The sequence below is a fragment of the Dermacentor albipictus genome, chromosome 2, assembly GCF_038994185.2.
Source record: "Dermacentor albipictus isolate Rhodes 1998 colony chromosome 2, USDA_Dalb.pri_finalv2, whole genome shotgun sequence".
Lineage (NCBI taxonomy): Eukaryota > Metazoa > Arthropoda > Arachnida > Ixodida > Ixodidae > Dermacentor > Dermacentor albipictus.
This window is the reverse complement of record NC_091822.1, coordinates 25,933,150-25,957,271: the sequence shown is the minus strand read 5'-3', so window position 1 is coordinate 25,957,271 and position 24,122 is coordinate 25,933,150. Positions and strand designations below refer to the sequence as shown.

General features: G+C 45.3%; 1 protein-coding gene across 1 annotated transcript in view; it reads right to left on the bottom strand.

Moving 5' to 3' along the window:
- LOC135897910 (chitotriosidase-1-like) overlaps positions 1–24,122 on the bottom strand; it is a 215,916-nt gene that overhangs the window by 84,445 nt on the left and 107,349 nt on the right. Inside the window, exon 9 of the mRNA XM_065426602.1 lies at positions 4,729–5,064. Coding sequence (XP_065282674.1) covers positions 4,729–5,064 — 336 coding nt within the window. The remainder of the gene's footprint in view (positions 1–4,728; positions 5,065–24,122) is intronic.

Sequence of the window (24,122 nt, the reverse complement as noted above, 5' to 3'; positions counted from 1 at the left end):
CTTTTGAATGCAGGAAAGAGTGCTCCATGCCCTTCCTCTAGTTTAGAAATATTATCTACGATGCCAGCAAGAACATCAGCCTCAGCTTTGGTCATTGGACCAGCATTGGGCTCAACAACACCAGAAAGCATTAGCAACAATTCCAGCAGTACACAACATAAATCAGATGAAGTAACCAGCGCTCATTTCAGTACATCTGTCAGCTCTACAGAATATATGCCAGGCCTCTCGTATACGCCATACAAGAAGCCTCTTGTATGGACTAAGCAGCAGTCCATAAACATCAACCTTTATACCCACTCCAGCAAAGCCATCCACGACATACAACACCTGCAATTGGAAACCCACCAACATGATTTTCTAACAGAACCCTCTGATCGCAACCCGGATATTACAATCACCTAGCTCTGCGTACCAGCTCATCTGGGATCAAGGCCCAACCTGTCCGCGAAATTAACAACCAGTCGCCCTCGATTTCCTGGCCAAATCCAACGGCAGTTGAAGACGCCGCCACGCACAAAGAGCAAAGTTGTGAACGCTACAACAACATCAGGGAAAAGTGCAATATTTTATTCCAAGCTCACCCTTCACTCAGCGCGGAGAAAGCACGTGTTCTTCGAAAAGTTCAAACAAACACTCTTCTCACTATACTAATGCTCAACAACTTCGGATGGCGGACCATAGCTCGCTTCAACTCTCCGAAGAAAGGGCAGATACAGAACACATTCTGTACTCATGTACCAATGCCTTTATTTCTTATTTATCTTACCCTTCCCCGCCTTCATGGAGTGCTTGGCTTTATTCGGACTCGGCGGATCAACAGCGGGCCTTAGCTAAGCAAGCACTCTCCTTTGCTAGGCCTTAGTGCTGGCCCTAAATAAAGCGGTGAACGTCGAGCAACGCAGCGTTCGGCGCGACAACGAAACGTGCGCCTGAGCGAACGAAACGAACCAAAGAACTCGGTGTCTCGGAGGGGAACGCCAGCCAAACGTCGTGATCGGCACGGGCAGAGAGATAGATAGTAATCTAAACCGGAAGCACGGCGAAGCGTCGTCAGGGGAGAGGGAGTCCCGCGACGCGCCTGGCAGCGGTCCCAATGCGCGCGCGGCGCGCCTCCTGTCGGGGCAGCGCCGTACATTGAGAGGAGGGGGTCTTCTGTGTTTGCCGCAAGATGGCTCTGCGTGTGCGGAAAGCGCAAAAGAAATGCAGCGGAAACGCACTTCGCAACTCGTGTAATTGTGACTTCTGTACGTTACATGTTCATAATTACCGATATACACCGCAGTATAACTTTCCACGGCTGGTTTCGAAGGCAACACCGCATTCACTAGAGGCGCGTTTGCACCGCTTGGAAGCATCGAACTCGTGGCTGAGTGGTAGCGTCTCTGTCTCACACTCCGGAGACCCGGGTTCGATTCCCACCGGGCCAATCTTGGAAGTTGCTTTTTATTTATGAAGCGCCTGCCGTGATTTATCGCTCACGGTCAACGCCGCCGACGCCGACACCCGACGCCGACGACACCGGCTTTTCTGCGACACGAGCTCCTTAACGCTATCGCGTTAAAAGGTTTTTTTTTCCTTCCTTCCTTACCACCTGCATTGCTCCATGCAAGGTTCATTGATTTTGAATGTAATCCTCACATCGCAGGCTGTCGTGTCTGGCTGTATCTCCATTGACAGCTATTCCAGTAAAGAAATCAGCTGGCACAATAGGTACCTGCATCTATAAATGCATATAAATATTTCGGTTCTACGTGCCGAAAGCTCGATATGAGACACGTCAGAAAGATGAGACTTTCGGAAACATTTTGGAAACTTGGCGTTATTTATCGTACATCTAACGCATGGTGCACGGGCGTTTCTGCATTTAACCCACGTAGGCATGGTGTCCCCGCGACCGCGAGCTGAGCTGTGCAACACAATGTTCTACACCGGAGAAGTTTACTGCGGGAACTCTATGCCTTTTTTTTACTAATTCGTTGATTAAAAAAGCAGCTGCTTTGCTTATGAAAATAAAGAATAGACCCCGCGTTGCTCGCTGGACTTAACCTGCACAATTTTGCGACATTCTTGCAAGGTATCACTGAAACACTACTCCACACTTTTTAAGCTTATTAGCTAAAGGTTGTGGATCCTGTAAAATGTGTACAAAGTTAGTGATGTACGCTTAGAGAAGTGGTTTGATTGGTGAAATGATATTACACTCTTAAGGCGAGCAGCTCGAATAAAGACTTCATGCGAAGGCAAGGAACACGGACACCATGTTGTATAAAAACGGTCTCGTCGCGTCAAATTCTTCTGTATTTCGATTGATTCTTTATTCGGACCTGACGGAACTGAAACGCACACGTTCAGCATGCCGGTGAAAAGGCGGAACCAAATACTTGACAAGTGCTAGCTTGCTTCGTTATTCACTATTTCTACTGAATGTTTTTAAATGATGACCCCTGTGACGAGATATTTGCGTAGAACTGCACTTCCGCATAGAAACCGCGGCTACTTCTTGTTGTCACTAGAGGATGGAAGTTGATTTCTCAATTGGGCATGTTGTAATGGCAATCCATGTTCGCCCAAAATATTCACTCAGTCAGAACCATATGGAGTGTCTGTCTTCCAGAAGGACGGCAGTATTAATTGGTCAGTGCTAGATATAAGCAGCAAATGCTCAAAGAATTTGTGCAAGGAAAGCAGAGAACAAATGAGCCAGCCTATAGTCATAAATTAGATGGCAAATTTGAGATATTGCATGTAATAGAGGGCATAAATGTCAAGTTGGCACAGCTGAAATCCTAGACAGCAATAAATATTGCAAGACCAGATTAGCGAAAACATGCAAGGTCACACTTTATCCCTGCCCCTTTTCAATGGGGATGCTAAAAGAAATCAATATCACAGTTATCTTAAATTTGATGGACTTGATGGAACAAATAATGCAGCACGAGGGCATACACAAAAAGAAAAAAAAGGAAAATGCTCAAACGTACGTGTGCACTATACACTACATAAAGTCAAGCTATCACGCAAGATATGCATAAGGAAACCAGGCCACTTATTACTCCAAAATCAAAATGAACAAAGATGAATCCAACACAATGTGATCCTTAAAAAATGGAAAGCATTCTTCAAGAAAAGAAAGAAGCGCAATAGAGACATGGACCGACAAAATCATATACGACAGGAATAGCGTTTCTCTGTATGTGTTTCCTCGTTCGCGTCTCAGCCGTGCCTATGATATTTCCTAAAGCAAGAAGCGCCAACTAATTAAAACCAAGATTATACTCCAGAAATTATTAGGAGCCGTTACTGACAAGGTTACTATAAAATTCACAGATGGTAAACATTTTTATCGCACACCCACGCAGAGACACTGAAATTTTGATATGAAACGACGGTGTTTCTCAAGAAAATAAGAACTCAAAGGTATAGTTCCTGGATGTCACAAATATTGCACAGTTTTACTTGTAGAAGGTTCTGTGTCGCAAGCATAGGCGGCAGTCATTACAGCGGAATGCTTCAAGAAAATTGTTTATAGAAATTTATTAAAATTTGTGGCACTAGGAGGATCCAAGGGCGAGTTGTTATAATCCAACTGAAAACGAGTTAGTTGCATTATTAGCGAATCAATTTTCCTGTTTATATAGCTTCAGCTAATGCAAAAAACTTAGCAGAAGGTGGTTGTCTTGTTGGAAAGACCGGCGGGGAGGAGGGGGGGGGGTGGGAATGAAAGGCTGCAAAGTAGACTTTACTTTCAACTAATCTATTAGATACATTATTACCGTGAACGATGCGATCTGAACCGTGCAACGGCCTCGAAACGATGTGGCCGTAAAATGCGGTGTGATGCAGACATGTTGAAACACTAAGAAGCGGGCGACTTTCTGAATGGTGCTTATGTTAAGCCTTGTTAAGTTCATGCTCGCAGTTCCATCAGAGGTTGTAAAATTCGAGTGAACAGACTTATTTAGTGGTAATTCAAGGGTACGTTATACATTTTTGTGTTGTATTCGTAATCAAGTACAACCATTGAATATAAATTACCTTAAACTATTGCCTCAAAAAAAACAATAGTTGGTATTTCATGTTCGATTAAACATTGAATCTGTTGGGCACGTGATTATGTAATAATAAAACAAACAAAAACTATTTTAGTACCTGAGTGCTATCCGTAGATTATTTTCTATTACCACCTTTATGTGCTAATGCAAAACACGGTATCAGTGTTGTTTACCCACACTGAAACCAAGTGCTGAAATATACAAACAATGCTGACACTCCACAACGCTTTCTAGGTTATATAAATTATATGTATGCACCAAGTTATGCTTTCGCAGAATCATACACCAATAGTGTTGTGTCAATGAAAATTGCTAGAAATAAAAGACGAGACCATGCGTGCCTCATCGGCTACCGCTCCTACATCGCCGAGTCAAATAAGTTTCATGTCCTTTATACAGAAAGAATGCGTTGAGCCTGCGTGGTTTTTAGTTCACTCTGCAATGCAGCAATTGAAGTTAATTTACGCACATTGCTATCTTGCGCAGCATTCTACCAAGAAAACACTGCTCAAGAGGAGGGTACAAACGAAGCATACCTTTGTGTACGTTTGAGGCTTCCATTGCGTTATCATTTCCTTTTGTTTTTCCATGCAAAATGCAGCGCAAGACAGCTGCGAGTTTTATGTTGCTGCTTTTTACACATACTACCAGGCTACTGGCGAACCAAACTTACAGAAACACTGTAGGCAATTTTCGGCCAGTGGGTCCTGTTGAGTCGAGCACGTATGTTGTTGAATGCATTAACAACGAACGCCTGGGCACCGCTGCAGCTGACAAGGCCGTAACTGCGAACTACATGCGTCTTGACGATGATGTATTCCACTTGCTCCGTCATATTCTCGAGGAGATACAGTGCGGCTCGGTGCTCTATGGCCGGAACGCTCACCATCACCTTGAGCTTTGCTCGAACCTGTTTCACCAGATTGAGGAATCGTTGGTGCAGAGTCTTTGGCGGGGTCGGGACGGTTGAGCATTTGTCACCCGGATAGTTCCAGTCGAAGTGTACACCCTGCATTGTCCATAAGCGAACCACATTGTATTTTCTCGCTGTGTTTTCGCATTGTTTAATGAGTTATTTCATTTCTTCTTGTATTGACCTTGGCAAGCCCCGCATAGGGGCAGTGCACCAGAGGTCGGGGAACAAAATGAAAGACAGCTGGGAAAGAAGAAATTATCCATGGCACAGAGCAACGAAGATTGTGCATCTAGCAGCTGCTGACAAAATAATAATTTCTGCCATTGAGGCACATGTAAACATAAAATGGTAGGCGCGAAAATAAGACACTCTTTGCCATTTAACGGCGTTTCCCGAGGATCGTTCCTTGGTAGGCTATTGTTAAACGGAAACAGGTAAAAATAGCATAGAACGACGTCAGAGTATAAAATAGAATAAGGACGATGTCGGGGGTGTCGTCGTGTTGGAGTTGCGCCATTCGATGGAAGAAATAGTTGCTTTCACTATGATAATACTATGTGCGTTACCATATTACACTTACTCTAGAAACATTACGATTAAATGAATTTCAAGTATCGTCACTAAGCGAATAAAGGGAAAATCAGACATCCACCCGCTCGTATCGATTGCTGTAGCAATTGCTACGAATAGGTGGATGTCGGATTTTCCTTTTATTCATTACTTCTCTCCACCTTGCGGGTTTCCGCAGAACTATACGTCATCATCAGTAAGCATTTCAATTGTTTTTCTTTCAATGTGCATCACATCGAACAAGTTGCAATCTGTATGCAGTGAAGCTTTGTGTGAGTGCATAAAGAGTCGAAACACGGGTACGCGCATGCGCACACGCACGCAAGAACGGGTGCACACAAATTATACGGACCCTTTTGTTAAGCGGAGTTGCTGACTAATAGCGAGTACTTCGGACGCCTTGAACGCATCATGGTTTCACAAGTAGCATGAGCACGTCCGTAGCGCAATTTGAATACGTTCTATCCGCAAGAAGCGTTTTCTTCCTCATTACCGTCCAGCCGTTGATGTGCGAAGGCGAGTTTTCTGGTTCGTACTTTTTTTCCCGCACGACCAGTGCCACCACTGACCTGCGCCCTCTGGTGGTACTGCAAGGTACCCAGCAGCGCGTTCGGTTCGCGTGCTCCTCTGTGATTGGTAGGCCTAATTGGCAAGGGAACAGCCAGGCAGCAGAGCCCACGGTCACGAATCTTTGCGAGTATCGCTTTTAAACATCAGGCTGATTAACCACAGCATGCATGTTTACTTTATTGCGATTACCTCCGAAGCAATGCACGGGCCCACCGCATTGCCACCCCCGAAACGTGCCGTGTATGTAGCGTGTACTGCAGCGAAGGTCTTCTTTCTCTGGACATGATGCGCCACCTAGCGACAGCGTTTCGGCATAAGCCCGTGTCGCATGTCTGAATATGGATCCAGGTAACATTGTCTCAATATGTGTGACGCCGGTTGAGTTCTGCGGAGCACCGGAAACATTTTTAACAATATTTTCTGCAATTCAATAGCGGCACCTTCGTAGGGACCAAAGGTCGCGTTAATTAGGGTATTCGGATTGTAGCACACGCGCAGCGTCACATACGCAGCGACTCAGGTTAGACCAGCGGGTTAGTTTTGAATTTAGTTTCCTCATCACAACAGCCCAATGCTCTACCTATTCGAACCATGAGCTACACAGCGATAACATTTCGCGGGAAAGACGTTAGAGGAGGACAGAGAGGCAGGCATACCCCCAACACAGTGAAGTTGGAAAGAGTGACAATGGTATTGTGGAACAAGCTGAAAAACTAAGACAATAACAAATCAAAAATGCCGATGCGGTAATCTACGCAACATTCGTTCGAGATGGTTCTACAGTACATACCATTTATTTTCACGCATCCTTATTATTTTGTGTGCGGGGTGAAACAACGTTTTTTGATCTTCGACAGACAAAATTTCTTGACCGTCCGATAGCATCTTAGCTGAAATGGCAACATCCTGTAGTGGTTCAAATGGCCACGTAACAGTTGGTGCAAGAGATGTCGTGGCGGTCTCTAGATGAATATTTACTTAATATTAGGCACGAACGGGGCCGTAGCGCACGTCTCGCCGCTTTCTTGGAAATGTAAGTTCGACGATCACATCTTGTTGGATGATGCATTTTTATGCACCACGTGGGAAACATGCCAAGCCCCTCATCAAGTTGAGCGACTAAAGAAAGAAATATGTGTAATATGCATTACCACCTGCTTTGAGGCGGACAGTTTGGTAAAAAAAGAACGTGAACCTGTAATAATAATTGAGCGATAATCCACTTTCCAGCCCATCAGCTAGCACTGGGAAATGAAAAGATGGAGCACGCCCCATGCGCTCAGAAACTCTGCTCGTGCTCTTGAACGCTGCAAAGGAAAGCAAAACGACAAAACCAGCTTTCTTCACAAGCTTTTGGTAGCGTTAACCCAAAGAGGCTCGGGCAGCACTACAGCAGTCCTCTGGTATGGTACTTGATTGCAGCAGCAAGTAAACAAAAACACGAGGGGCGCCAGTATCCGTTACCTTTTGAGCTCTTGATATTGCTGCTGTCACTTAAATATATGAAGAAAGGCCAAGGGGAATGTAAGAAAACACATAAAGAGAACAGCTTAGCATCACGGAAGTTCTCCTGGAGTTTCCGGCCTCCTGAAAAAAAAAAATGAAGTCTAGCGTTTAACATGCCAGAACTAAAATTTAATTACGAGGCATGCCGCCATGGCACCCTCCGCTTTAATTTTGACCTGCTTCAGTTATCTATAGCCCACGTAAGATGAAGCATACAAGTATTTTTTCCATTCGCTTTTGTGGAAATGGAGTAGACGAGGCTGAGAGCGAACCCACCACTTCGAGCTTAGCAGCACAACGGCTTAGCGCCTCTGGTATCACGGATTTCTTTTTTTTTCATTTGTAGCAATGCAAGAGTGAAAGAAACTAGCAGGAGTGGTTCTTAAACTTGTAGGTTCAAATGAGATATACACGGGCTTTTGAAAGGCATAAAGTGAGACCCAAAAGACTCCGATATATCCGTATAGAGAAGGTAGCTATTATAATTATTATTACTATTATAGTCACAAAACGAACATTTGTATGCGCGAATAAGACGAAGCTTTTGTACGGTCCGTGTTTGTCGCCTGACCACCGAAAACCAGTTTAATGACACTAGTCCACCGAGCTACTTACACATTGTAACAAAGGAAGCGTCGTCATGGAGCATACGGAAGCCGCTTTTTTTCCTTGCTTTGTTGCATATAGTAGCCTACAGAGCACGTTACGTTTACGTCGCCAGCGGCTTGTCATTCGTTTGTGGCCTTCCTCTTGAAGCTGTGCGACGCACTCCCAGGGGTGTAGTTGCATGTTCTGCATTGGACAATTTACTGACGTCAGCCGTCACAAATGGGGACGTTTATCACTGGGCATCTTGCGTGAATGTATTTTTTTAACAGCCTAGCTGTTGTGAGTAGAGCCTGCACCATCCGGCGTCCGGTATCATGCAGGGTGAGAGGTTCCCGAGCTCACCGCCAGAGGGCGCGCCGAGGGTAGAAGCGTGGGAGTGTCACCAGGGTACGTAGAATTCAGGCAGCGTGATGAAGGGTTAGATTGAAAGAGCGGCAGCTACCTCGAGGCCACCGTGCGGAAAAAGCAGGAGCCGAGGAGACAATGCCCCCTGTCGAGTTTGAATCACGCAGAAAACGACAAAGGGAAGCAGGGAGAGGTAGGAGAGAGTGAAAGGGGGATTATCGCCGGTGACTCAAACATGGCGAGTTGCTCCAAAGCAATTGTGGAGAGGGTGAAAGGTGATAAAAGAGTGGTGGTAGGGACATTTCCAGGGCGGACAGTGGGTTCTGTCATGGAGCGAGCAAAAGAAAAACTCGCGGAATATGCCCACGTGCGCAACCTGGTGGGCTAAATGACGTCCTGAACAGGAAAGGGACAGGACTAGCCCAGCGCTTGGCGAAGGGGGTGGACGACATGCGCGAGCTATCCCCCTGGTGCAGATCGTGCTGTGCACGGTGCCGGAGGTGTCTGATTGTGACAGTCATGTACAAAGAGCCGTAATGGCTGCTAACGAGGAAATATGGAAAATGAGCCGAGAGAAAGGCTTCGAGGAGGTTGAAGTAAACAGCTAAGTGAGAAGGTGTGGTGGTTTTAAACGAGACGGGATTCACTTCAATTACAGGCTGGCGCAAGAAGTGGGCTGGCGAATTGGTGGTCGCGCTACTGCTTTTTTAGGGGCCCGCGGGTGCTCAGGAAGCCAGAGTAAGTAATGAAGAAGGTCCCCTAGGGGAACCTCAGAAGAGCATCGCCGTCGATAGCAAGAGAAGGAGGAAAGCAAGAAAGAGAGCTCGCCATGCAATAGGCTACATAAACATGCAGGGCGGCAGAAGAAAGGAAAAGTGGGCAGAGATTGAGGAGCTGGTAAATAGAGAACAAATAGGTGTGTATGCGGTTACAGAAACACACCTGAGAGACTCACAAGAGGCGCCAGTTATTGAGAATTATGTTTGGGAAGGGTGCAACAGAACTAAGTCGGAAAGAAAGGGAGGGGGAGTCGGAATGCTCATTCATCAGGGAGCCAAATGAAAAAGAGTAAATTCAAAATGTCAAGAGCATCTTTGGTTATCAGGTACAATGAGTGGGAAAAAATACTTGGCTGGGCGTTACGTATTTTAGGACCGGAAATAACTGCACAGAGAAGAATACACAGAGAAGAATAAAGAGTTAGTGGAACGCGTAAGCACTGGTATTAAGGGTTTCGGGTATGGTGCTGAAACTGTCCTATTAGGTGACATGAATGCCCACACACAGGATTTAGATGGCTATACCGACAACAACGGGAAGTCAACGCTAGGCCTTTGTGAGCAACAGGACCTTATTATCGTGAATACAGGGCCCAAGTGTGAAGGGCAGATCACGTGGAAAGTGGGAAACCGGCAATCTACCATTAATTACTGTCTGACGACAGAAGGAATTCATGATAAGTTGAGAGAAATGGTCATTGATAAGGACGGGTATAGCAGCATAGGGAGTGACCATAAACGCATCTGTTTAAAAATGGGATATATAGTTGGGAAAGAGAGCATGGAGCGCAGAATGGCCAGTCCAAATCTGAAGGCTGAACAAATGGCAAATATAGTCACTAGAGTCCAGGAAGAAATTGTCAAATCACCAAGTAAAGTGTGGGAATATGGTGAGCGTCAAAGTGTAATAACGACAGAAATACGGAAAGAGAAACCACAAGTTCGTTGGAAGGGTGTAAAGAAACCGAAAAGCTGGTGGAACAGGGACACACGAGAAGCGATCGCAGAACGACAGAACGCAACCCGAGAGCACAGGCAGGCAAAGAAAGCGCAGTTGCCGCAGGATGAAGTAACCAGTAAATGGGAAATATACCGCGAGAAAAAGTCTATGGTTAAAATACTGGTGCAAGCAAAATTGAACCAAATTGAATTGAATTGCAAGTGAACGTTGGTTGTCAGAAATACGTGAGAAAAAGAAGGCCCCACATATATTTTGGAACCACATAAAATTATTAGGCAGGAAGTCAACAACCATACATCAACATATCCTAGACGAAGATGAAAACACTGGAAGGAGAAGCGGCAATAAATTACTTCCGAAAAACAACAGCCGAATCTTTCCAAGGCACTGAGGCGGCTGTATTTGAAGAAAAAAAGAGCATGAAAGAGACTCAAGTGGAAAAGGAGCTCGTGCTGACAAATTTCAACTGGGAGAAAGCGGAAGAGAAAATTACTAAGCGCACAGCCACAGGGCTAGACGAGGTTCCCGTTACGCTGAATAATGAACTAGGACCAAAAAGTAAGGAAGCTCTGGTGAAAGCAGTGGAACAAACTTTAAAAGATAGAGGTATACCAGACAGCTGTCGACAAAGTAGAATGAATTTAATTTATAAAGGCAAGGGGGAGAAAGATAGAATTCACTCGTATAGACCGTTGACCATTACATCGGCAATATACAGGCTAGCAATGCAAGTAATCAAATTAATGCTTCAAACTTGGGCAGAGAATAATGGCATTTTGGGAGAACTCCAGAATGGCTTCAGAATAGGTAGGCGTTTAGATAATAACCCATTTGTTCTTATTCAGTGCATTAAAGTATGAAAAGTAGAAAGCAGACCATTATACGTGGCATTTTTAGACATTACAGGAGCCTATGACAACGTAGACCAAAACATTTTGTGGGATAATCTGAAAGGAGAAGGCTTAGAGGATGATGGTGTACAGCTTTTGAGAGAGATTTACCGAGAAAATACTGTTTACGCTGAATGGGAAGGGATGAGAAGCGAGGAGAAAGTTCATGTCAACAAGGGACTGAGACAGGTGTGCCCTTTATCCCCGCTGCTGTTTATGATGTGCATGGTGAGGATGGAGAGGGCGCTAGAAGGAAGTAATATCGGGTTTAATCTCTCATACAAACAGGCGGGTACAGTAATAGAGCAGCAGCCCCCAGGTTTATTTTATGCGGATAATATTGTGTTGCTAGCTAAAAAGCAAAGTGATTTGCAACGTCTGGCTAATATCTGTGGACAGGGAGACTACAATTTAGGTTTTAAATTTAGTGTTAGAAAATCAGGTGTTATGGTATTCAATGAAAACAGTGAACAGACAGTGGAGATACAGGGTCAGGAAATACCTAGGGTAACAGAATATAAATACCTTGGTATATGGATAAACGACGGTAATAGATATATGGAAACATAGGAAAAAACAATAACAGTGAAGGGGAAGAGAAATGCAGCCATAAGGAAGCACAGAGCGCTATAGCGATACAATAGGCACGAGGTCCTCTGAGGTATGTGGAAAGGTGTAATTGTTCCAGGACTTACTTTTGGAAATGCGGTTGTTTGCTTTAAATCAGGGGTGCAGTCAGGACTCGATGGGAACTAAAGGTCAGTGGGTCGCCTCGCATTGGGCGCTCACGGGAAGACTAAAATGAAGCTGTGCAGGGTGATATGGGCTGGGCTAGCTTTGAAGTGAGGGAAGCAGCAGTAAAATTGATTATGAAGAACGCCTGGGGAATATGGAAGAAAGTAAATGGGCTGGGAGAGTGTTCAGGTATCTGTACAGGAAAAACATTGATTCACAGTGAAGGAAAAGAACAAGGAAGGTTACCAGCAAGTATACGGCCTGTGGGGTGGGCCACACAGCAACAAAGATGGTCAAGCGGAAAGTTAGAGAGGCTGAATTAATCTCATGGGTGGCGGCAATGGAAAAGAAACCTGCCATGATTAACTACTTAAGAGGAAAAAACGAAATCAGGAAAGAAACCATTTATGATAACTCAAAGGGAAGCTCATTACTTTTCGAAGCGAGATCGGGATGCCTTAGAAGACGCACCTATAAAGTGAGATATAAAAAGGAACAAGAAGCATGTGCTGGCTGCGGTAAAGCTAGGGAAACTATGGAGCATGTTTTATAAGAATGTGAAGACGTCTACCCAGCGGGCGATGTGAAGACGTCTACCCAGCCCTTGGGTTCAGCTTGAGCACTGGAGAAGTAAACATGTCAACAATAGGCATTAGTAAGAGGCGATTGGAGGATTTGTGGACGAAAACTAGGGAAACGACAAAAAACGAAAACGTACAAAAGCACAGTTAGCAATAGGGGATCAGAAAATTTGTGTGTGGGAGTTTATAGTGTTTATTTTTTTATTGTTTAACTTATGTAGGACATTAGGCAGTATAATAGCAAGAGCTTGGTGGCGCAAGCCACTGCCCGGTTCCAAAGGAGACGCTCATAACATCCATCCATCCATGCGTGGGAAAAAATAATTTCACTCGTATAGACCATTGACAATTACAACAGTGATATACAGGCTACCAATGCAGGCAATCAAATTAAAGTTGCAAGCAAGGGCAGAGAATAATAGCATATTGGGAGAACGTCATAATGGCTTCAGAATAGGCAGGCGTTTAGATGATAACTTATTTGTTCTTACTCAGTGTACTTAAGTATCAAAAGTGCACGCAGACTGTTACATGCGGCCTCTTTAGACATTACAGGAGCCAATTACAACGTAGACCGTGACATCTTGGGAAATATTCTGGAAGGGGAAAGTTTTAGTGACAGAGTGTCTATAGCTCTTGAGAGAGATTTACCTGGAAAATACCGTTTGCGCTGAAGGGTAAGAGATGAGGAGCGAGGAGAATGTTGATATCAACAAGGGACTGAGGCAGGGTATACCTTATCCTCGCTGCTGTTTATGATGTACATGGGAGGAGGGAGAGGGCGCTGGAAGGAAGTAATATCGGGTTTAATCTCTCATACAAACAGGCGGGTACAGTAGTTGAGCAGCAGCTCCCAGGTATATTTTATGCGGACGACATTGTGTTGCTAGCTAACGAGAAAAGTGATTTGCAACTTCTGGTTAATATCCGCGGAAAGGGTGGCAACAATGTAGGCTTGAAACTTAGTGTTATTAAATCAGGTGTTATGGTATTTAATGAAAACAGTAAACAGACAGTGGCAATAGAGGACCAGGAAATACCTCGAGTGGGAGAAAATATATACTTTAGTATATGGATAAACGAAGGCAAGGGTTATATGGAAACGCAGGAAAAAAACAGTATCAGTGAAGGGAAAGACAAATGCAGCCATAATGAAGCACAGAGCGCTATGGTACGAGGTACTCCGAGGCATGTGGAAAGGTGAAGTGGTTCCAGGACTTACTTTTGGAAACGCGGTTGTCTGCTTTAAATTAGGGGTAAAATCAGGACTTGATGGGAACGAATGGTCCGTGGGACGCCTCGCGTTGGGCGCTCGCTGGAAGACTGCAAATGAAGCTGTGGAGGGTGACATGGGCTAGCCTATCTTTGAAGTGAGGGAAGCTCGGAGTGAAATTGAGCATGATGAACGACTGAGGATTATGGAAGAAAGTAAATGGGCTTGGAGAGCATTGAGGTATCTGCACAGAAAAACATTGATTCACAGTGGAGCAAAAGAACTAGGAAGCTTACCTAAAAGTATACGTCCTGTAGGGTGAGCAACACCACCAAGATGAACGTCAAGCGGAAAGTCAGAGAGGCTAAAATAATCTCATGGGTGGCGCCAATGGAAAACAAACCTTCCATGAGTAACTACTTAGAAGGAAAAAACGAAATCAGGAAAGAAAGAATTAGAGTACAGTACTAAATAAAAAAAGTACAGTACTAAATAGCACAGTACAGTGCTAAATAAAGTTGCCGATTGAAACGGCAACTTCATTTTAGTACTGTTCATTCCCGTATACAAAATTGTCTACAAGATTGGAGGGTTACATGAATGTATAATTTGGAACGACTATACATAATGCAGAAGAAAAGTATACGATTCATGCAAAACCTATCTAGTCGTGATCATACAACCCCATACATTGCCGAGAACCTGATACTTCACATAGAAATGTCATAGAAACTGCGTTTGTTGGAACTGATATTTCTCGAATTAAAAGCAAATCGTGAGCTGTTTTTTCATCCGCATACAAATACATAGACACCATTATATTTTAGAAATAAAAACTTTGTAAAGGCTAAAACGAGAACTAGATACGGTGTGCAATTATTAAAATGGCAAACTCCGAACCTACTGGATTGTTATCAATCGTTTTTAGATACAATAGAGAGTCCTCCCTCCTTGCTTGCCTTCAGAAAACTAACTACAATGTATTTCCTCCAACAGTTGTAATTTTGTTGTACATTTGCTTTGTTCTCTTCAAATCCAATTGTAGTCTATTGCCCTGAATAGTTCTGTGTCTTGTTCATGATGTATGTCTTGACGACTAATTCTGTCATTCTTCCTTATCTTGCTTTATCGTGTTTGATACTGTTTACATGCATTTTTATTTGTATGTGCTTGATATTTTGCAGTGTGTTTTGAAGCATGTTGCGCTCATGTTGTGTGCTGCGCGCGCTGTCTGGTGTCAAAGGCCTAGTCAGCTGGCTTTTAGTGCCACCTTTTGCGTTGGCACCAAGACAACCCGCTCTTGAGCATTGTTTTGTCAATAAACAAAACAAACAAACAAACAAACTCAATGGGAAGCTCCTTACTTTTCAAAGAAAGATCAAGATGCCTTACACCACGCACCTATAAAGCGAGATATAAGAAGGAAGAAGCATGTGCTGGGCTGCGGTAAGGCTAGAAAAATTATGGAGCATGTTTTATTAGAATGTGGAGACATCTGCGCAGCGGTCAATTTCGGCACCACTGGCCTGCTTGAAGCCCTTGAGTTCACCGAGAGCTGCGCAAAAGTAAACATGTCCTCAACAGGGACTAGTAACAGGCGATTGGAGGATTGGTGGAAGTAGGGAAACTACAAAGAATGGAGACGTACAAAAGTAAAGTTCGCAATGGGGGATAAAAAAGTTGGTTGTGGGAGTCAATTGTGTTTCTTTTTCTTGTTTCCTGTTTAACCTAGGTAGGACATTAGGCAGTATTATAGCATGAGCGTGGTGGTGCGACCCACCGCCCAATTATAAAGGGGACACTCATAAATATCCATCCATCCGGGCATCCATGGCCCCTCCGGGATGGGAGCGGACCAATCAAAGTGCGAGCTGTGGAAGGGAGGAGAGGGTTATAGGAGCAGGTGTTAAACCAGGGAGCACCCTGTTTCCCCATGGATTACGCTTGGCGCGAGCGGCATAGGGCGCTTGCAACAGAGGGGTTGCGCAGACGTCGCGCAAATTCCGAGCTTCGAGAGTGAGAAGCGCAAGCCAAGCGCCGGTAGACGCAAGCGAACCCTTACTTTCAGGAGAAGGCAACACAAGCAAAGCGCAAACAGAGGCAAGCTAGCCCACAATTTCGAAAGTAGGAGGCCAAGCAGAGACGTCGACACAGAGAGATTCCTCCCAAGGAGGGTGCCAATGGAAGGGTCAAAAGAGGATTCATCGACTGTGGGTGCAGCCGCAGCGAGAAGGTATGCGATAGACTGTGGTTTGGTCACAGCCTCACGCAACTGAGGAGCGTGCACAATCCGGAACCGAAGCTCGAATCTAGCAAAACGACGACAATGAGACACACGGATTTCATAAAACTCGTGCTCAACCCGAAATCAAACTTCAGAGAACGACCACCAGCTACGATGTTTTGAGAGCTTTCACTGCGTGGAACTGGCTTTACTTTTTTTTTTGCGTGTGGCATCGACTCCATGGCTGGTAGCGTGCTCCGTGCTTCGCCCCGTGCACTCGCCTGATACATCGAGCCGCATTTGCCTGTTTTAATAGGGAAACATGGTGAGGCCATTTATCGCAGACTGAGATCAGTATCGTTTTTTTTTCAATCCCTCTCCATCTAATTCAGCAGCCAGGATCGAACGCGTGACTTCATACTCAGCTGTGGAACTCCGTAGCCGCCGAGCTACAGTGGTGCGTGTCTCACCTGAAATGTGTGTGTCGCTTCTATAGGGTGTCTCAGTTAACGTTAGCCAAAGTGTTAAAAGAGACTGGAAAAACATGGCGCAAGATACAATTTTAAAACACACGGTGTTCAGTCGTCAAACCTCTGAGGATGAAACGACGTAGGTCATATAATCGTATCTTGAACGGTGACTTTGTTACCTTTTTTTTCTATGAACAGCTTGGATAACATTGGCTCGGACGCACGGTAAAATATATAGCCAGTGCGTCAGTGGGCAAGAAGGAAACGCAACTACAAGATGTCTTAGAAAAAGTATTATAGCCGTTTTACTTAGAAATTTCTCTTCGAAAAATATCTTCCGAAATGTGCTTTATCTCTAATTTGGTGGGGCATTAGGTGGTCTTCACGACGTCTGCAAGACCGCAGAAAACATCCGACAAAGTTGGATCACGACGGCAAAATAACGTCTAAAATATGTATAAAAAAGTTCTTGAAGACGTTTAAGTTCAGCGCCTAAAGTCTAGTTTATCTTGTCAGAACGTTTTCTAGACAGCTAAAAGACGTATGTGTGTTAATCGGGTATACAAAAGCTAGCGTTCGGTTAAGCTGGATTAGGTGGACCACGAATAATCTTCTCGATCGCACAGCTAGATATAGAGGAGAGAATTGGGATAGATACAAGGTTTACTAGAGATAACAAACACGTATGTACTGCGTAGCCATAGACCTTTTCATCGGGCAAGCGGGAAAGGACGCTAGGCGAGCCTTTCCTCTACACTTGCTTTGCGAGCTGGCGGGGCGCTGCTAGAATGTGTTACCTAAAATTACTGTACATCGTACCTAAGGTAGCAGAGTTGCGCATTGGTCCACTATCGTGCCCACTTAAGAGGAAGATTTATCTCGTGTGCTCCTATCTAAATACATGTAAAAGGAGAATTTGTTTTTCTCAGCAACCACTGCACCAAATGTGGCGAGGTTTCTTCCATTTAAAATAAAAACCTAAAATCTAGTGACAGTTGGTTTCAATTTTATTTACACCGTCAATTTTTTATTAAAAATTGGGAAGAACCGGGAGTTATCTGAGAAAAAAACCATAAAGTTTACAACCCTTTACCTCAGCAATGAAAAATAATATCAAAATTACTTGAATTGCATCTAATAGTACATCTAAACGGGACAAAATAATATGTTACGCATCAACCTAAAAATTTTATGTAGTAATATGAAAATAGAGCTTTTGCAGAACACTTGTACACAACCTAACCAATTTACATAATATGTAAAATAACATTCAGTTTCTCAACTTTCATTGATCTAATAGGCGCCGTTTAGAGAACCACGATAGTTATTTTTTATACAGAGCTAATAATTTCTAAACTTCATGCTTTTATTTTTTTCCAACGAGAATTGTTGAAAATATTTTAAAAGGAATTCAGGTTCTAAATCGAAATTCCACTTGACAGAATAGCTATAATTCAACTTTCTCTCTGAAATTCAACAAATTTTATTGACATCTGCACAGTGGTTATCTCAGAAAAACGTTTTTACATTTTACATGTATTTGAATAGGCCGCGTCGGAGTTGGACCCGAGCTAAAGCTTCCCGTTAAGCCTCCGTACTATGCGGTAAAGCCATTACTCGACTGCAAGGGAGGCACAGGGGTCAGCGGTGACGGTGCACTGTCCTTCGTTTCACGTCCTTGCCGATAGCAAGACTGTCATTTCAGAATCAAAATAAGAAATCTTGCGCAAACAACGGTTCCCCATAACATGAGAGCAGCAAATTCGCGGTGATTTGCCTTTCATCAGTATTCAAAACGACTAGAATCTTTATTAGATGAGGGCAAATGGTACATAACAGATACGGGAAAGGCTGCCAACTCTCATACTGCACAGTTTGACTAAATATATTGTGCTGCCAAGCTAGATGTGTTCGGTGTATCTTTGGAAATGAACGTGCGCAACCTCGTGCCTGTTTTTTGTGGCCGCTTCGAGCAGGGTAACGACTGTTGCAAAGATCCCGCCTGGCTCAAGACGAGCGTACATGTATCAAAATGGTCCACAATGTTTTCGATTCTACATCGAACCAATTCAGATGATATGGTGCGCTCGATCCAAATGGTGGTACGCATATTAAAGCGTATTGTAACGTGTGAATCATGTATAAATAGTCAACGTATTCTGGCCGTTGGTCAGATTTTCACAAATACCCGATTATACTCGTTGCACCTTCAGCACTTGTTTTTCTGGCATAAGGTCGGAACATGGGTGTGGTGCGGCACATTTTCAATCTCGATTGTCTCATTTTCACAAGCTGCCCAATGGAGTCAATCCCGGTAAAGAATTACGAACTGTATCGGGAACCACCACAATTGAATGTGGCCGTATGAAACCGGTGATAACTTGGCGGCGTAGTCTCGCTCACCCTTGTTCTGTAATGTCACCACAATATAACATATGGTGCACCCGATTAGTAAATTCTGCAGCAAGACATGCCGTTATAATAGATTGTTTTGGAACCAAAAAATCTGAATAGTGCCACTAAATTAATACTTTCTTCACGCTCTACCAGCATCATGCGAATTGCCTCGCGCGGCTTACGTAGCGTGTTAAACAAGAAATAAATGGAAGGCAACGTTTCAAAATTAATCAGATGTATCGCCGATTTTGCAGAATATAGGGACGCTATAACGTAAAACTATTCCAAACTTTTGTATTCCAATTCTGCAATCATACCAGCGCGATTAGTAAAACACTTTTTTGGACCACCCCCACTCACCTGTCCTTTACGGGAAATGAAAACCGCGAACGACAACGCCGAAGAAACTACGTGGACAACATAACAAGGACACGCCGCCAACCCGCCGAAGTCCGGCAGCAAAGAATACACTGACCAAACACGACCTGAAGACGCCACGTACCACTCACAGGTCAAGGAGACGCAGCCGTCATCCGACGGCAAGACCTAACTAACACAAGACAAAGAACCAGCGATCTCGACGTGCTTCACGACGGCCACGCAGTCACCGCCTTAGTAGATACAGGGGCCGATTACTCCATCATGAGTGAGCACGTCGCCGTCCAGTTGAAGAAAGTTAAGACTACATGGGAAGGTCCTCCAATTCGGACCGCTGGAGGGCACCTCATCACGCCGACTGGAATCTGCACGGCAAGAATTACCGTTCATGACCGGACTTACCCTGCCACCTTCGTTATCCTCCAACAGTATGCACGAGACGTCATTCTCGGCATGGACTTCCTGAAAGAACTTGGCGCAATTCTCGACATGAACTCGTAGTCGATAACGTTTTCGGAAGATCGTGCGATACCGCCGGAGAGCTTTCCTAGTCGCCAGGCTTTAGGCGTGCTTGAAAGTCAGATCAGCATCCAGCATTGTCATTTACGTCAGCACTAAAACACCTGCCGACGTCGAAGGCGTCATTGAGGGTGACCAATGTCTATTGCTAGACCGTGAAATTTGCGTCGCAAGAGGGATCGCCCGACTGCACGGAGGAAAATCTAAAGTACTGCTGACAAACTTCCGCCAGGAGTTCAAACGCATCAACAAGGGCACTACGATCGCGTACGTCGAGGAAATTCTGGAAACCAGTAATTCGTTTGTCCTCTCGGATTCTGCCGCGTCTACTCCGACAACCATAATTCCCGAACCAGACTTCGACATAAATCCAAGTCGCCCCATGATTAAGCAGCAACTGCTCAGAAATGTGCTCCGACGATACAAAGGCTGCTTTTCGACGTAAGCAAGGATTCCACAAACACCAGTCGCAAAGCATCGCATAATCACCGATGAGTGCACCAGAGCCCTTACCGAGTTTTGACTCGAGAACGTGAAGCTATAAGAGAACAAGTCGACGAAATGCTGCATGACGACATCATCCAGCCGTCAAAAAGCCCGTGGGCATCTGCTGTAGACTTGGTGAAGAAAAAGGACGGAACCCTACGTTTCTGTGTCAGTTGTCATGGACTTATCAAGATCACGAAGAAGGACGTTTGCCCCCTTCCACGGATAGACTACGCATTAGATCGGCTCAGCAACGTAAATACTTCTCGTCGATGGATCTCAAGTCTGGTTACTGGCAAATAAAAGTCGACAAGAGAGATCGCGAAAAGACCACCTTCATTACGACAGACGGCCTCTGCGAGTTCAAGGTCATGTCATTCGGACTGTGCTCGGCGCATGCAACGTTCTAGTGCGTCATGTACACGGCGTTAGAAGGATTGAAGTGGCAGACCCGTCTTGTTTTTTTGGATGACGTCGTCGTCTTCGCCGAAAATTTGGACGATCACCTTAGGCTGCTTGCGACAGTACTAGAGGCCATCATGTCATAAGCGCTCACTCTGAAGCCAGAGAAGTGCCGCTTCGCTTACGGTGAGCTTCTGTTCCTAGGCCACGTCATCAGCAAGTTTAGAGTCCGCCCCGACCCGCAGAAGACTGCTGACATCGCAAACTTCCCACAGCCCAGAGACAAGAAGGCAGTGCGTTGGTTCCGTGGCATGTGTGCCTACTACAGGCGGTTTGTCACGAACTTTTCGCGCATTGCTGAGCCACTGACACATCTAACTAAATGTAATGTTGAGTTCAAGTGGGAAACGCTGCAGGTCGACGCATTTGAAGAACTCAAGCGACGCATGCATTCGCCTCCAGTACTTGCGCACTTCGGCGAGGCCGATACCGAAATCTAGACTGACGCCAGTAGCCTAGGCCTCGGTGCCATCCTAATACAGAGAAAAGACGGACTTGAAAGCGTGATAGCTTAGGCTAGCCGGTCGTTCTCAAAAGCGGAAGGCAAATATTCTACAACCGAAAAGTAATGCCTCGCCATCGTTTGCACTACAGCGAAATTTCGCCCTTACCTGTAAGGCAACCCATTCAAAGTCTTCAGCGACCATCACTCCTTTTGTTGGCTAGAGAACTTAAAGGACCCTTCGGGACGGCTGGCGCAGTGGAGCCTAAGACTGCAAGAATATGATACCACTGTAACCTACAATTCCGTAAGAAAACACTCTGATGCCGATTGCCTATCACGCGCCCCCATTCACTCGCCGCCACAAGATGACGAGGATGATGACGCCTTCCTTGGCATATTAAGCGCGGAAGACTTCGCTGAACAGCAACGAGCAGATCCGCAGCTGAAAAACCTTGTCGAGTATTTGGAAGGGCACACAGACATTGGCTCTAGAACATTTAGGCGAGGATTGTCCTCGTTCTCGCTTCAAAACAATCTACTCGTAAAGAAGATTTTCTCACCAGTCCGCTCCAACTACCTTCTTGTTGTTCCCTCGGGGCTGCGTCCTGAAGTATTGCACGAACTATACATGACGAGCCGACAGCTGGAAACCTCTGATTCTCCCGGACACTGATGAGGATACAGGAAATGTATTATTGGCCGTGCTTCACCATCGACGTCGCCCGTTACGTAAGAACATACCGAGACTGTCAGCGACGCAAGACACCACCGACAAGGTCAGCGGGATAACTACAGCCAATCGAGCCTCCTTGCCGACCGTTTCAGCAGATCGGTATGGACTTGTTGGGACCCTTTCCGACGTCAACAAACGGAAATAAGTAGATCGGTGTGGCGACGGGCTACCTGACCCACTTTGCTGAAACGAAAGCACTGCCGAAAGGGAGCGCAGCAGAAGTGGCGAAATTCTTTGTCGAGAACATCCTGCTGCGACATGGCGACCCAGAAGTCCTCATCACCGACAAAGGAACGGCCTTTACAGCGGAGCTCACGCAAGCCATTCTGCAGAAGAGTAAGACAAGGCACAAGACGACAACTGCCTACAACCCACAGACGAATGGTCTTACGGAGCGCCTGAACAAAACCCTCGCCAATATGCTAGCAATGCTCGTCGACGTCAAACACAATACCTGTGATACCGTCCTGCCGTACGTAATATTCGCTTAGAACACGGTGGTGCAAGAAACAACACAGATCATGCCGTTTAAGATGGTTTACGGCAGGAACCCGACGACGACGCTCGGCGCCATGCTGCGGCACGTCACTGACGAAGATAATCTTGATGTCGCTACCTATCTCCAGCGTGCCGAAGAAGCCCGACAGCTCGCCCGCCTACGGATCAAGAACCAGCAGCGTACCGACAGCCGACACTACAACCGCCGACGACGCTTCGTCGAAAAACAGCCCGGTGACCGTCTTTGGGTTCGGACCCCGATACGCCGACGAGGACTGAGTGAGAAACTATTGCGATGCTATTTCGGACCCTACAAAATTATTCGGCGTATTGGCGCACTGTACTATGAGGTCATGCCAGACGGCATTTCGCATTCACAGCGGTGCCGCGCACGATCTGAATTGGTCCACGTGGTGCGTCTTAAGCCCTTTTACGCATGCTGACGAACTTCCTTAGTTTGTTGTTTCTTTGCTACGGGTGTATTGTTTATTACTTTCGTTTGCTTGCACCGTCGGGTCAATGCTTTTTAAGAGGGGGGTACATACACATGTCCATGTTTATCTTTCTGGTGTGACCCCGTTTTACGGCTTAACAAATGTCGCGCAGCGCAGGACGCACCTGCATGGATAGGAAGTATCTGCAACGTTATCGATGGTACCTTCCGCTGTCTGTCACCGAACCTTATGCAATCTGATTGCATATATGCGCGACGCGAATAGTACAGAACTTTGTGAAAGACGGGCGGGTCCCAGCAATTAGTCTGGAACATTTGATGATTGATGCATCAAAGCCGACGCACTCGACCCGCTGATTACATTTTCGATGATTGCCGACTGTGTGCGCCGTTTTCGTTGACCATTGTGTGTAGCCTGTTTTTCTGGGCACAGGTTCGCCCAATAAAGTTAGTTTTGCCATTCACAGTTTTCTTTCTCTGTCCTCAACTGTCACTACCATGTGACAATATTTAGGCTACTGAGGGCTATTCTGGAGGTCAGGGTGTTGGCATTCGATTGTAAATGTGTTATTTACAACTATTAGCAACAAGAGCTTGCAACATGCACTAGACAAATGCTGAGTACCCAACTGTAGCGCATGGAATACAGTCAGAATCATTATGGTGCAGCGTTAGCGCTCGTTCGGATGCAGGTAAAAAAGGAATTATCATAATTGGAAAAAAAGCTGCTGTCACTGAATTTGTATAATCATCTGGTAGAAATTGTATGCTGTACACGAAATTACTCGGAGCTATAAAACCAACGCGAACGTCTAAAGCGCATCGCCTTGTTATGCGTGCATTCCCGCTGCGAAAGGTCGTTCGCAATACTCGAGCGGTGTAGGCGGCTCCATGGTCGGGTAGGGAGTGCGAAAAAGAGCAGAAATGAGGAGGTGTGAAGGCAGAGGAGGTGAGTGTCGCTACTTTGCGAAGTTTAAGGGGCTTCAACTCTCCTTGCTCCCCTCGCCGGTGATCACCGCTTTCCTGCGTCCACCACAGACTGCGCCTGAACAATCATGAGCCACTAAAGGCTTAGGCCTTAATAATACAAAGAAAATACTACAACATTCGAGAACGTTACAACAAGAACAGGAAGGAATATTCGCCACCACACACGATACTTAACAGACAAGAAGCCGCCATACTACGCCGACTTCGGATGGGCATCCTTGGCACTTCACGTGATGTATCCCCCAACATTTACAAGACACGGCCAATTCTGCAATACACCATACACGCTTTACCACATCGTCTGGAAATGCAAAAGAACCTTTAGAAAAAGCCTAT